A 15,237-nucleotide genomic window follows, 5' to 3' on the forward strand; every position below is an offset into this window, starting at 1 on the left:
TCTGTCTCAAGACAACTCCTATGAGTAGACAGTGAAGAGCTGATTTCCTGTGCAAGAAAATACAGCACAGACATGAAAAGCTAATCATTGTACAAGGCTTACTGAGCAGAAGGCAATGTTTATGCAGCCTGTAAATTAATACATGCTTGCTTAGTAAAGAATAAGAAAGTGTGCTGAGATAAGGTGTATTACCCAAGATGGAATTAAACTCAAAGAATCTTAAGAGTTACAATTATTAAGACTCAATTTCCAAATTTAGTAACTAGGGATTACCATAATCACGTTCCATCCAGTATTAGCTGTAAATATTTGGCAAACTAGCAAGCCAAAATTTTTACACTACATGATTAAAATATAGTTGTCAATAAAATCCTGAAGCTGTCTTTCATACAATTAATCACCTTAAGACAAGATTTTATTTTTGCTCTGTGCAGTATCTACTGCATTTTTAGGCAGTATATATACTGTATCAGCAGAATTTTCAGTGTCATGGCCTGCATGCTGCAATGTTTTCTACAACTGACTATTGAAAAGCCAACCCAATGAATGAGAAGCTACTACACTTACAAATAAAATACTAAGTAGGGAGCCCATATATAAATTTGTACAGTAATATACCAGTAGAAGTACTTTATCCAGACCCAGTATATCAACAATTGGCTAAATCTCACTTTTTTTTTTCTTCCAAATATCAAGCTAAGGCCAGTAAAGAAGTATAAGCTGAGGGTAGGGAGGGGAGAGAAGACTCCACAGCACTCTTACTGAACTAACTCAAGCCTCAGTGCCCAGATCTAAAGGCAGGATTGAGCCTTTGACAGGAAACATTCCCCCCCCCCCAAGCACAGGGGCTATCTAATTAGATATGAAGTATTTCTCACAACATTTAAAAAAAGAATAAAAATATAATTTCACCAGATACACACATTCATAGCCTGATCGCAAGAGGAAGGAAAGAAGGGACAAAATTAAGATGACTGACAAAAAGCAGACTTAGAATAGCTTCAAATTATAAGTCTGGCAGGGACTTACCTCCAACATCTCACTCAAACGGACATCAGTTCTTTGCTAAAAATAAATAGAAAAAAAAATGATAACTACACAGAAATGAAGAAAAATGTTCTTGCTCAGTAGCAAAATAATTGTACGTACCAGTGTTTTTATTGTTCTCAGAGACTTTAGCAGTCCAATAAGCAACTGTCGTTTCCTTTGATTTGCAAGAAGCCCCAAACTAGTTTGTGTGAAGCCTTCCTTTGCTATATTCAGGTGTCTGCAGAAGTTAAAAATGAACATAATCTTTGACAACATGTAAAATAAAACTTATTTCTAATAAATTCTAACATGTCCATCAAAATACATGCTAGAAAATAAGATTGTCAGCATTGTTAGGGAAACCCAGAAACTGAGATGATACCAACAGACTACTAAGAAGGTATGTTTTCCTTCTGCAGAACTTGTCTGTGGATCAGTGGTGTATCTCAAAAGGTTCCTGTTTTAAAGACAACTCCCAACTGAAAAAATGAGAGCTGCAAGAGAAAAAGCAGTTGGTATTTGTTTCAGTATCTTTTAACTACTATTGCTAATTGCATTCAGCACATAAACAGGAAATATCAGCAAGCAAACTTTCTGGGTTTACAGATTTCTTCTTAAATACGTTTTCCCCCTTTCAATCTCTGTCATTATTTAAGCAAGATACCTTCTTCCATTTGTGCAAATAACAGCTGCTAACTGAAGGCCAGTCTGCAATGATGTAACACGTTCAAGTTCCTACAGAGAGACATAGATTAAATAAATATACAAGTTAAAGTCATGCTACGCACCAGCGAAGGCTAGTGATTAGTAAGTTTCTCCTGAGATGTCATAATGGCTTTGCAGAGTTACTTTATCTATTATTTATTTCATCATTTTAAATATGCTAAGCACTGGAACATAACATTAACATAAACTATCTTTTAAAATACAATTCTCTTCTGAAGAAAGACACTTGAAATCCATTTTCATTGCAGTGGGACCCTCTACATCTACATACTGTACATTCAGCCTAGAATCTCTATACCGTTAATGCACCACAACAGAATGATCAAAGCTTCAGGGACAGAAGCACAGGGTTTAATATGCCAGAGAGCAGCAAAACAAAACAAAACAAAAAAACCCCATGTTTCACACAGCATTTTCTTGTTTAGAAGCACTTGTATTCTACCAATTGAATACATGTCACTTCATAATGAACGTTAATTGTATCCTGTTGAATTTCAGCTGAAGACTCTTCAGCACAGGTGACCTGAATTTAGCTTGATTTTGACTTCGTGAAGTGCCTAGCATAATCTCAACTCCTTTAAAAAAAATAAAATTTTCAAATATAACTATTAGGATTTCTTTTGTTAGGAACAGCACTGAAGAAAAGTGAACACTCTTCCCACACTAAAGAAAAAAAAAACAAACTTTTTTTTTTTTTAAATACTGCTCATCATTTCAAAATATATCAAGTGCTTTCCATGGGGAGAAGGGAGATTTTCACTTTGAAAACTAATCTAATTCTAATGATATGACAAGCAAAAACAAGTTTAAAGTTTAGTTCACTTTAAGATCAGCTCCTGGTCAGTCTCCAAAGATGCAAGTAATTCTGACAAATCACTGAGCTGCATCTTTCACCAAAACCAGTCCCTCCTTTATGTTACCAACGTTGCTTTTGGATAAATGACAGCTTAGTTGCTGATATGCATAATATCTTAAGGAACCAAATTCAAAGGTTACTTTCCTCAGTAGCTGCTTCTCACTAAAAACACACTTTGCAAATGTCAGAGCTATTCAAAAGGCCATCGTTCCCTTTTTCATGAGGAAACACATACAATAAGGAGTGACTCCATTCCAGTCTCGCCTCTTGTAGAGATTCTGTAAAATCTCTCCTTTGAACGTGACTGGATGGAGAGGCACCAGGAGAGAGTGCAGCCTAATGGTCCCCAGAGAGGGAGTCTGCCATCCAGCATTCAGGGCTAAATACATTTTTTCTCTTCTCAAAGACAATCTTCCACCCATTGGTTGTTCCTAAAGAATGCCTTTCCTTCTAAGAAGGGAAAACGGTAAATCCCTTGCCCCGTGTCTGTGCTATGCCCCTCTCAGCCCACAGTAGTGCCTGTAGTGGGAAAGTGAGTCCTACAATGCTCACCAGAAATCTCTGATAAGTCTACTGACAAGAATAACTGTGCAAGCCTGTGTCCCCTAAGTAACACTGAAGGATTATTGACTTAATCAGGCAAATATGCATTTGAGAAATGTTTTTAAAAGATTCTGACTGGCATGATGGATTTTTAACTGTCCCTTTGGAACATCTGAAAGAACTTCTTGGTATAAAACATGTGCTCCTCACTAAGATGTTGCTGGGATAAGAATATCAACATGACACTGCAAAATACAAGAAGCACATTCTCCACAGTACTATTATGCATTGAGAGGGGGTTTTCAAAGTGAAGCTACTGGATTCAGAAAAAGCAGTACTCACTCAACATCAATTCCGAACATGCACAACAGCAAAACTACACCAGAACGATTGGATACTGTACAATTACTCTTTCTGTCCCCCTCTACGCTATCTTATGAAGACATGACCACTGTAGCACTTAACCAGCCTCCTTCTGCAATAACCTCCCACTTGACTCCTTTAACTAAAACTGAAATAATATTACCCTTATGGCTTTTTTCTTCCACCAGCTATTGCAGGAGATGATGCAAGCAATGCTCACCCCCCCATTTTTCTTTAAACAGCAGCACTCCTCCTTCTACCCAGCAAAATGCCAGAGCACAGATGGGACACTCACAAGGTCACTAAGGCTGGATGCATAGGCCACGAGCATAAGTGAGCAGAAAAGGAAGTTGTGCGCTCTGGATGAAAGAGGAAAATAATTCCAGCTCCAAGACATCTACCCTGGGTTAACACCCAGGAGGTACAAGCCCTAGTCTGCAGCAACAGTGTATCAGCTGAGAAACAGGATGCAAGGAAAGGAGGGATGTAACTGGAAGAAGGTTAACGAGGAAGGAGAGGAGAAGAGAGGAGAAAGGAGGGGAAAAAAAAAAAATGAGACCTCTACCACCAAACACAGCTATCATTGCCCTCCCACACTCTCTCCAGCTTCTTGACCAAAATGAGAATTGCCAAAATCACTGGTTTGACAATGCTCATGCAAGATGCTGTACACACACAGAATTATCGACCACAGGATAATTCTCAGACTACTTTGATAACAATCCGAAGTTCCCACTTTGCAGAATTCTCACTGTCGTTTCCTGGAAAGATCAGATAAAATCAGGCAGAGCTGACCAAATGTATAGGGGCATGATTAAAAATAAATGGGTAGGAAAAAAACACCTTTAGAGAATCATTATGACAGCTGTTCCAGTTACGTTTTGGGAGCAAGGAGAGAAGATGTGCCAATATTCTACTGCAAGCAGCTAAAGCAGTTTTGCTTTGTTTTGCTCTCGGAGATCTTTGACATGTTGAGGCTCTATTTCCAGCTCAGTCTTCTCTTAGATGCTTTCTTCTCACAACTGCCTGAGATTAGTGGCAGGTTTCTGGTTAAGTGCTCTTCAGAAAGGTCATTGCTGTTTTCTCTTATGGAAAAAGACCTGAAACCATTACTAAACACACGCACTAAAGAAGCTCCTGTTCAAGTCCACTACAGGTATTAATCAAGCCTGTGAATTCATGTTTTCAGAAAGCCTTTTAAAGTGGTCATATGCCAAAGCCTTTATCATCCTAAGGGCCTCCAGCTCAATACGCCCTTGGTTCTTTTCACTCTACAGATACAGGTTTAGCATACATAGACAGCTAGTTCCAACCAGGCACTAGCATCTCTACTAACAAATTACTAGATTGAATCCCTAATGAAACAAGAGCAGCATTATAACAGCACAAAATGGAGCGGTTTACTCTGAAAAAGTTAATGTTGTCTTACCTGAACATATGCAGGCTGTTTTTCAAGAATCAAGTCTGCAACTTTCTTAGATACCTTAAAAAGAAGAATATTACATGTGATAGATAGCAATCTCAATTAAGTAGGCCACCCCTAAACTAAAGTGATCCTGTATCATTTAGTTCTGTAGTTTTCAAATTTATTAATAAATATGTCACAACAAGGTAAAAAATCCTAAAAATGACAATCAGTTTTCCTTAAGAGCAAGATAAGAAAAACGTTTACAGTTCCATCTAGGAATTAGTGGCCATGTTTAAATTAATCCCTTGCCTCTCTGCTTGTTAAGGAACATGCTAAAATAGAAATAGAAAATAAAAATAATATGGGACACTACTTATATTCTGCTTGTGGTACTGCTACGGTACAAATTTAAGTTAACCATCTAGCACACAGATCTAAGAAAGCCATAAGGACACCTACCTTTCAGACTCATATTGTATTAAATAAAATCCCTGTCAAAATGAATATTCACCCTGTGCACATTATACTCTTTCTTTAGCACACAGAACATGCATATTTTAAAATTTTCTCCATTGTTCTGCACTAACAGTAAGTGGAATACTACTGAGACCAGCTGTCTGTACTGAATTTACAAATGGGCATTGCTACCTTGATCAGGCTCTTGTGCGCAAACACACAAGCTTAAAAAAAAAAAAAAAAAAACGCAACACTAACAGTCATATAAACGCAAGCTTGAGAATAGTGTGGTTTGTTTTGTTTTTCAGCAGGGACCACAAATATTTAAGAAAATAATTTCAAATAACGTTTTCAAACATGATAATGAAATTATTGGGATTGCTCTATATTCTTCTTGGGGAACAGAAATTAAAATAAAATAAAACTGGCTGTGACAGCCAGCCAGCCCACAAGGCACTACTGGGAAAGAGAGATGAGGAGGTTTTCATATATTTGACTGCTTAGTTAAACATAGCACAAAGTTGGGATCTTCAGCGAGCGTTCCTGTAACAAACTTACAGTGGCTCCACCAGGTCAGTTCCCATCCTCTGGAAGAGCACCTGCACACAAATGGTGTTCAAAGTACTCTGATATCATCAGCTGGCAATCTGGATAAGGGACATATATCTAGCTATTCTCTCCTCCTTCCACATTAAAAAATGGCCAGAATCACCAAATGATTTTAAAATCTCTTAGTTGTTCTATAAATAATAAAGATTCCTTCTTCAGGACAGCAGAAGAACCACTCCAGAGCAGAGCTGGGACAGAAAAGGACGTTATCAGGCCACAAGCTACACAAGCCTACGTGACCTTGGGGCTCTAAAGAAGTTTTGTTCTCTGCGCAGTCTATATCCTGTGAAATTTTCACCTCCCTTTTTGAACCTGTTCTTTCCGCTAGCCTTGTACCAGTAAAAAACTTCAGGACAGGGATATACCTGCTAGTCATGCATTCCCCTACTACAGATCTAACAGTTTGATTCTTCACTGTTAAAGGGATTCATCAAGCAGTACACCTGAATGAAAGATGTTTCATTTTAAGTTTTTTCACTGCTTTCTTTTGTTTCGCAAGTTCTCAGCTACCCTTGATTAATAACAACCTCAACACTGTTGAGCATTTGCAACAGCCGTATTCTTTTTTTTTTTTTTCTTTCCCTGAACTTACTGATACTACGTTTCTGAACTTCCAAGCTATTCTCTTACCTTTCTTTTAGATGAGCAATATTATCCCAGGTTATTCATTTCCAAATTGTCCCACCCCTTTTGGCATCTTCCATACAATTGTATTGATTTATTTTTTAATTCTCAACTTTAGGAACCCAGATTTGCAATTGCTAGCAATGAATGTGGCTGCAGTTATCAATGCATGCAAGCAACAATGTTCTTTGAGGGAACCAAACAATTTTCTCCGAAACAATTTTTGCTTTCCTAATCACATCAGGAAAAAATATTTCATCTCCTGAAGAAAAAAAGATACAGCTGAGGATATCAGTCTACTAATTAAAATGAAGGCAAACAGACGTACAACTAAAAAGCCTCCTAATTCAAATTGTCTGTACCAAGATGACTGGACAAATTAAAGCTGTCATGATACACATATTAAAGAAGTCTTGAGTGAGTTGGAATCCATCCAATGGAAAGGAAAACTGTAACAGGAAAACTACAGAAAATAGAGAGTCTATAGTGACCCCGAAAACAAAGGCATGACCAAGACCAGCTGTGCAAAAGCAGATGGTAACAGTCAGTGAGAAGTGGAAGATCAGAGCTCTATTACCTGTAATTCACACTCATTTGAGTGACTTGTGTTACAGAAATTTAGAAGTTGGAATTATCTCTAAACCACTATTGTAAAAGTCTATGTCAGCTATAGATACAGGCACTGAAGTGAAAAAGGCAGTATTTATTCTTTTTCAAAAGCAGAGATATTGTGTGATCTGTCAACAGACATTGTGAGTCCTCTATCTCATAATCTATTCACAACTAGTATTAAGGCATTTTTAGGACTGAACTAAGAACATACAACATTCTGCAGTACTGTCTTCTATGAAGGACACTAATGTCCTTAAGACAGACAGTAATCTAAGTGACATATCACAAAATAAATGGACAATAATTGAGACAGGAGAAGAAAAAAAATAAGTCTCTCACACTCCACGTGGAAATATGACACAAGGACACGATATACAGCGTACAAGAAATTCTAGCAACTTGGAACATGCCCAAGGAGGACAACAAACCCAAGCAACAATTCCTTTCTATAGCAGAATCATATTTAGACTAGGTTAAAGAAGACACAAGAAAGCCCTAATCCTGACTGGGGGGATGGTGGGGAAGAATTGGACACATGTTTCTCGTCAAAAGTTTTGGCTTTGAAAGTTTTTGGTTTTGTTTTTCTAGAAGAAAGACACATGTGGGCCATATTCTCTGGAAACCACACGCCCAGTTCTCACCCCTATTATTCGTTAGCCGTATGCACCTTCCAGTTCATGTTTCAGCAGCAGCCGTGCACTGAAACCAACTCCCCTAGCAGCCGGTTCCCACCATCCAGGCAGAATGGCCAAGACATTGATAACAGGTATTAGAATTATACAGCATATCTCAATGAAGTTGTCTCTCAGCCTTGAGCGTATTTCCTTGCAAAACTAGGTCACCACCAGATGTCCTCTTAAACTTTAAAGAAAAACAAAACAACACAAAACCAAAAACCGCCACCCACTTTCAAATTCTTTCCTTATACCTCTTGGTGAGAAACACGGAACATTCATTTGCTCAGCTTGTCACTAATACTTCACAAAATTTCACGGGTTTATTCTGGGAAAAGCAGTCTTAGGCAGAAGGAACTTGTTCTCTATGTATTGTTAGCAATTCTATATTCTCCTTCTGTACATTTCATTCATTTAAAGACATGAATTAGGATTATTACTGTTATTTTACTTGCAGATACTCTCCAAATGCCACAGTTAATACATTCATTCCCTGTACCATATTATTCATCTTTAAAAGAGTAATGAATCAATAATTTAAAAAGCCTGAAATGTAACAAGTACTTTTCAGAAGCTGCAACTCTGATTTACCCCCATAAATTACAGTTATTACTCATTGTTACATTTCATTTGTTTTATTACATAATAACTCTGTACCAATATTCACTAGAAACCCTTGTGGATGATTAATAAATTGGCAAATGAAAAATAAGAGAAAACAGGAACTCTAAGGAAAGAGTTTTTAAAACGTTTTATGTTTTACATTGCCAGAAATCCCTCAAAAAAAGAGATATTAACACACCATTCAGTGCTACGTTGAACATTACTTTTCTTGCAATACATAGGAAAAGCTGAACATTCAGAAAATTGAGTTTCTAAACAAATAGTTAGCACATCTGCTCCTTGTTACAATACTTATCACCAAGATTTACTTCTATGATTTCATACGATTTTGTGATTTACTGATATGATTTTCGACTATAAAAGCACACAACATAATATTAAAAGAAAAAATGCTTAATATCTAATGTGTTTAAGAAATCAAAATTTTTTCAGTTACGCTTCTGGCTAGACTTATAGAAAATACAACAAATTGCCTGAGGGTACAGAGGAAACAACTTTACTTACAGCAGCTTGCTGTTGTTTTAATTTGTCTCTGTACTCTTCCAGTTCTTGAAGACTAAGTACTGGAGGAAGCCTCTGCATGTAAGCAACAAATTAAATTCAGTGAGAAATTAACGGACCTTAAATACACATATAGTATTAACTAACCAATCAATTCCATTAAAGAAACGTGATTATTGCTTCTGCAATCTAATTTGTAGAATTAATCCATTATTTCAAATGATGGATACTGAAATAGTTGACTGTTATTATAATCACATCATATAATATCATAATTACCTCAAAGTTACCTTATTTTAAGCCATATATGTATACACACAACCCCCCTAATCATTGAAATTATTATGTCTCAGTCAGTTTGCCAAAAAAATACCCAAAATATAGAACGGATTTTTTTTTCCCCTCCAAATATTTTGCCTTTTTCACAATAGTTTAAATTATAAAGCGCCTGTTAGCACAACTGATAGTAATTCTACCATGTTAAAAAAGAGACTCCATATCAAGACGATATGCCAGAAGCTCCACACAAATGCAAGATGAGGTGGGAGGGTACAGTTTTACATTAATGGAAGATACAAGAAACAAAACAAAAAATAGCTCATTGAAACAAGCATACTTTTGACCTTCATTTTTGTTATATTACTGTCTTTTCTTTTAAGAAGACAACTTACCTCTAACTCATACTTCACAATATCAAAGGAATCATTGGAAAAATAAACTTCTTCAATGCTGTTAATTATTTCTTGCTGAGCTTGAGGATCAGTTGGTTCTTCACGTAGTTCTCTGAGCTCCTCCTTTACAAAACAAAAAAGGATTTCTATGCTGTATTATCACATTGTAACAAGAACAATGTTTTACCAAAACAAATACTTTTCAAAAGCCATTTACAACATTAGTACAAGAAGCAATGGCAAAGAACAGAAGGATCAGTACACTGTGGCTTGTTCTTCCCATTACAAACTGCAAGATACCTAAAACTTTTCAAAGAACAATATATAAATTTCAGTGTTGCAGATCACTTAAACACTTCTTCATCAATACATTTATGGCACAAACGCATGTTGAGTCCATGGTTTTTCCTCCTGAAGTTTAGAAATTCTCATAATAAACCAAAAATAAATTGGCAGGCAGAAGCAAAAAAACCCACAAAAACATAACAAAACCTGAATTTTTTAAACCAGAAGAACCATCTTTGTAAACATAAGGTAGACAGCGTCACTACAAATGTATAAGTTTTCAATCCAGCCCTCAGAATTCACTTTAATGAAAGTCATGCCATTCAACACTTGAATTTTTTACAGGCAAAACCAGAATCTACCTTCTTCGCACAAAATCAACAGACTTCAGACTTTTCTCCAACTAGCAGGGTGGTCCTCGCAGAGATGTGCTGTCAGCTTTCTGGAAGCTAATATTCAAGAGGTGAGCATGCCCTTCCTTGCTGTCACTGCCTCCTCTGGAAGGTCTTCTCAACAAGCCAGCTGCTTCCAGCAGTCGCAACAAACCGAGGCCTGAGCCTGAGCCTCCTCTTCCCCTCCTCTACTGGACATTTCAGCTAATACTAGCCCTCTCCTGGAGGCTGTTCCCACCAAAGGAATGAAAATCCTTTATCAAGAGACTCAAAAGGGAGAAGTGCCAGGATATTCTTTCAGCAAAAATCAAGCTAAAATGGATCAAATTGCTCGGTACTGGAATTTAACCCTGGTGAAGCGATCCAGCGGACTGAAGTGTCCTATAAAGATCCCAAGCCTCCCAACAACGCCAAGCTGTTACAATGCGACAAGGTGCCAGTATCTTCATCACCACGAGCTCAAGGGCTTATTTCGCCAGCTTGAGGCATCAGATTTTAGATTAATTGACTGAACAACCACTAACTTGCTTATTTTGAACATCCATTGAAATAAGGTCAATTCGTACACCTTATGAGGCAAGGTGACATTTTAAATACCAAGCAAGGTGCTATTTCTCTACACAATGAGAGACAGCCAAGGGCTGACGAGTGAAGGGTTTGGAAGAGCATCAGAAGGAGCCGCTGCTCCTCTAAAATACCTCTGGAAGGAAGAAGAAAAAAATTTTTAAAAGGGGGGGGGGGGGGCGGCAAAAAGCAATGGCTCTGATACAGAGAAAACCGGATTTCAACCGGATTTCGTGTCCCCGAGCGGCAGCAGCCCCTTGGTCACACGAGCGGGCCCAACGGAGGCCAAAGGAGAGGCCGGCCGGGACGCCGCCCCGCCGCAGGCCGCTCGGCCTCGGCCCCGGCCTCCCCGCCCCGGCCCCCGGCCGCGGCGCGGTGCTCGGGCGCCACCCGCTGGAGCGCGGGCGAAGCTGGAAGAAGAAATCTTCAGGATCATTTGAATTTCTAGACTACTGATATCTTGTCATATTGATGAAATGATATGTCAATGCCATGGGTCAATGGTGACTGACATCCCCTGAAGATGTATTAAGAAGCCATTGTGGACACATATTCTGGATTTAGAGCCACGTGATAATAAATTGGGAGGGTTGTTTTTAATATTAGCATTTCAATGAAACCTAATCAATGACCTTTTTGTCTTTGTAGAAGACAAAAAGGTTTTCCTGTTGTGTTTTCAGCACAAAAATAAAGTTGATGTGGCTAGGAAAATTACTAAGAAACCATTTTAGCCTGTCTCAGAAAGATCATTCATCTCAGTGTTTCTTGCCAAAACACTACCTAGGAAAATATTTATTAAACAGACAGGGCTTTTCTTTATCTTGTTCATTCTGTCTAGAAAAGCAGTCTAGTGACAACAACTCTCCAGGATAAACTTAAGCTCCCATATAAATTACACTATCTGCCACCAGACTATGCCATGATAAACTGCAGCTTCCAGTGCATCATGCTCCACTACGTTTCAAATAACTAACATGCTCAAGGCCAATCTATTCACTCACCACTGAAGGAAGCAAACGTCCTTGGCTAAAGTTTATTTGCTGATATTCAATTTTCCTCATCCCTTCAATCAGAGATACAAAAAAAATTTTACTATATGCATATGAAGCCCATAGTTTCAGGGGCCTCAGGGAAGACCAGATCTAGCACTGTGGAGCTAGTACTCACACACTTAGCAGAGGTAGAGAGAGAAGCTCTATTAAATCCCTCAGGGCACTTTTCCACCTCAAAACTTTCCTAACTATTGCCACTTAAATATCTGCCTTTAAAAAAAAAAAAAGTCAACATTAAAACATGCTTGTTGGTAAATTTTATGTGAATTTTATGTAAATTCAGCAATTGCCAAGTGCTATTCTGAATAGAAAAACCTATAAAAAATTGGGACAGAAGGAACCATATGATGATGATCATGCAGAGAACTTCGCCATTGCTAAACTGAATCAATTCGATACACAGGAGATCAGGAAGAGCAGCACACTGGCACAGTGGACCACACAGTATTCATTTCAATCCACCTGCCCAGGTTAATGCACACATCCAGCAGTAGGAACTCTCCAAGCAGTAATGGGCCAACAGAGCCATCTAAGATGCTGTTCCATGGGCTACTCATTTTTTTGAAGTTTTGTTCAGCAAGAGACTTCACCTCCTACATAAAACTTGCATCACTTGTGGAGTCACATATGCATTTTTTTTTTTTTAAATCATACTTTCATGGAAAGACAATGTATCCTGTAAAACGTACTTCCTTTCAGGTTGCAATTAGCGCAACCCTAAGCAGCAGGTCTCTCTTTCATAATGCCACCTAAATAGATTAGTGAAAGACAGTTTCTGGGGAGACAAAGAAAAAAGGGGAAAAAAAGAAAAAGCCTATCTGTCTGACAGCTTTGCATACTTGAAGAAGCCATTGCTAAATAAAACAGAGTGTTTGTGTCCACATCCTTCCACACACTTCTCACATCATTTTGCCTCCCTGTTCTATGGAAATAGAAGTTTACAGGTCTAGGAGCCTATGGCAATTCCTTGAAATATATTTCAGAAGAGTCATTTCATCACAGACTCATCTGAAATGCAGTTCAGCAAGTTTTAGATGACTTACCCAGCTATTTCCCAGTGCATCACACTCCCACTCTCCTTGTATTCTATACTGCCTGTAACACCAAAACTGATATTGCTCTGTTGAATGAAGCATTACTAGTACAGAGTTGAAACAAACACCTTCTGCACTCCAGCCACTATCAACTGAAAGACTTGGGAAGTGAAGAGACTGAAAAAAGTTAACTGATACTACTCAGAGGAAAAAAAAAAATCTAAAAAGTTTCTAATCTAATTAGAAGCTGAAGGTCAGCGATAGCCTATGCACCTCTACACACAGTGTGCCAGGGGCCATGCGCTGTACTCGTTTGGACACCGCCTCCCTCCCTTTGTCATGAGCCGAAAACACACCAATGATCACACTGTCAATTTATATCCCTCCATTCTGAGCTTGGATAACACCTATGTTAAAAGCTAATCCTAAATACCAGGATGAGAGCCCTGCTCAACAGCTTCAATCAGCAGGTACATTGCAACATACTACCACCATGAACTAAATAATGTATAAAAGTGTTTTTTACATATATACACACACAATCTTTTATCTATATAAAAAATATATATTTATATATTATATATGTCTCATAATGTATATATAACTGTATCTATAAACTCACCTCAAAACTTTTTTTTTCACCCCAGCTAATCCACAGCTCGGGAAGGCAGTCCCACAGGGAAGTTTGTGGTATTCCCTTACCTCTCACATGAAATGCCCAGAACCTTCTTTTGAGCTTTCCTTCTTCAGTATGTATAGAGAGTATTTATTAAAAAGCCCTGACTCCACCAAAACAAACATTACATTGTGAAAACAATTCTCCTGGTGGGGAGAACAACAAAGCCTGATCCACGGAACAGATATTAGTCACACCACTGCTTAATGCACTCCTGAAAAGCACTCAGCTACTGTTGGGGAAATAGAAACCCACACAGACTAAGAAAGCCACACTTCTGTATCTATAGCAAAAGCATTAAAAAATAAACTTTCAGTGTTGTTTACCACCATAAGCCACAAAGTCAGCTAATATTTGTATATTGCATATGAACTGATTATCATCAAGATAAACATGAGCTAATTCAAAGTCAACTCATTATTAACCCTACACACTCGAATTCAAGCGTACAAAATACCTATCTCACCCTTTTGTGACAGAATCTACTAAACAAAACTGTTATCAGCTTGGGAAACAACAAAGCTGACAATAACAGAATGGTTCAAAAAGAATTACAGTTCCCCAAGGCAATCGGGGCACGCAGATGAAATAAGGTACCTTAATCAAAAAAGATAAGAAATCCCTCTGCAGACAACTTTCTCTTCTAGAAATCCAGCCTTGCAGTTCAGATTTGCCATATCTACAGACTATATCACAGACTTAAACTACTATACACTTATTTCTCTGTGTGACCAAGTTGGCGGTATGAGTCTGTATTACAACAGAAAGTAAAGCATTTTTCAAGACAATTGCAGAACTTATTGGAGTACTGGTTAATGTAAGTACATACACTCAGAGGTGTTCAGTAAAATATTCAGGTACCAAAACATTTCATTTTTTAAAAATAAAAAATAAAAAATTGAGGAGCACAGTCATCACTTTAACATGTTTGCCAGCAAGCCACCAGTCAGCAAACCAACAACTTTCAGATATCAAGACCCAAATTAATTTTGCTGCTTTTCCCCTCAGGGGATCCACTGTCAACATATTCTTCTTCCTGTGCTCCATAGTTCTCATTTGACCTCCAAACTAGCACGACAGTCCCCCATTTCAAAAACATGGCTTTGTCCCTAGAGTTAGCATTATCTATCAATGGCTTGTGCTCTTTCCAGTAATTCGTGCTGGCTCTGCAGCCTTTCATTCTGTATGCCTCTCTATAGCTTTACCTCAGCTTTTAACACTTTACCTGTATCAATCTGGAGATACCACTTGGAATGTGGAAGTGTGATGATGAAAGTGCAGCAACATAACCATTCTATCATCAAAACAGTATTTGGCTGGCGAGCTTGAGATTTTTGTTATTCCAGATATAAATAAAACCAGTTACTAAGATGTGGCAGCAGAGAACAACATATGCTCTCAAATAGCAGCCTGCAACAGTATGAAGTTATGCTTTTACTCATTGCCTTTAAAAATCTGCACCTTTTCTTTAGCCTTTACTTTTGCATTCAAAAGTGGATTCCCTTTGCCAAACTTGTCCATTATTATAAAATAATTAT

General features: G+C 38.0%; 1 protein-coding gene across 1 annotated transcript in view; it reads right to left on the reverse strand.

Moving 5' to 3' along the window:
• VPS50 (VPS50 subunit of EARP/GARPII complex) overlaps positions 1-15,237 on the reverse strand; it is a 97,885-nt gene that overhangs the window by 77,311 nt on the left and 5,337 nt on the right. The window contains exons 3-8 of the mRNA XM_087774818.1: positions 9,697-9,819; positions 9,029-9,100; positions 4,947-5,000; positions 1,694-1,764; positions 1,150-1,267; positions 1,030-1,065 (exon numbers count right to left, since the gene is read on the reverse strand). Coding sequence (XP_087630944.1) covers positions 1,030-1,065; positions 1,150-1,267; positions 1,694-1,764; positions 4,947-5,000; positions 9,029-9,100; positions 9,697-9,819 — 474 coding nt within the window. The remainder of the gene's footprint in view (positions 1-1,029; positions 1,066-1,149; positions 1,268-1,693; positions 1,765-4,946; positions 5,001-9,028; positions 9,101-9,696; positions 9,820-15,237) is intronic.

This window comes from Nipponia nippon, unplaced genomic scaffold, assembly GCF_047370975.1.
Source record: "Nipponia nippon isolate SJK-2023a ecotype South Korea unplaced genomic scaffold, ASM4737097v1 scaffold_1, whole genome shotgun sequence".
Classification (NCBI taxonomy): domain Eukaryota; kingdom Metazoa; phylum Chordata; class Aves; order Pelecaniformes; family Threskiornithidae; genus Nipponia; species Nipponia nippon.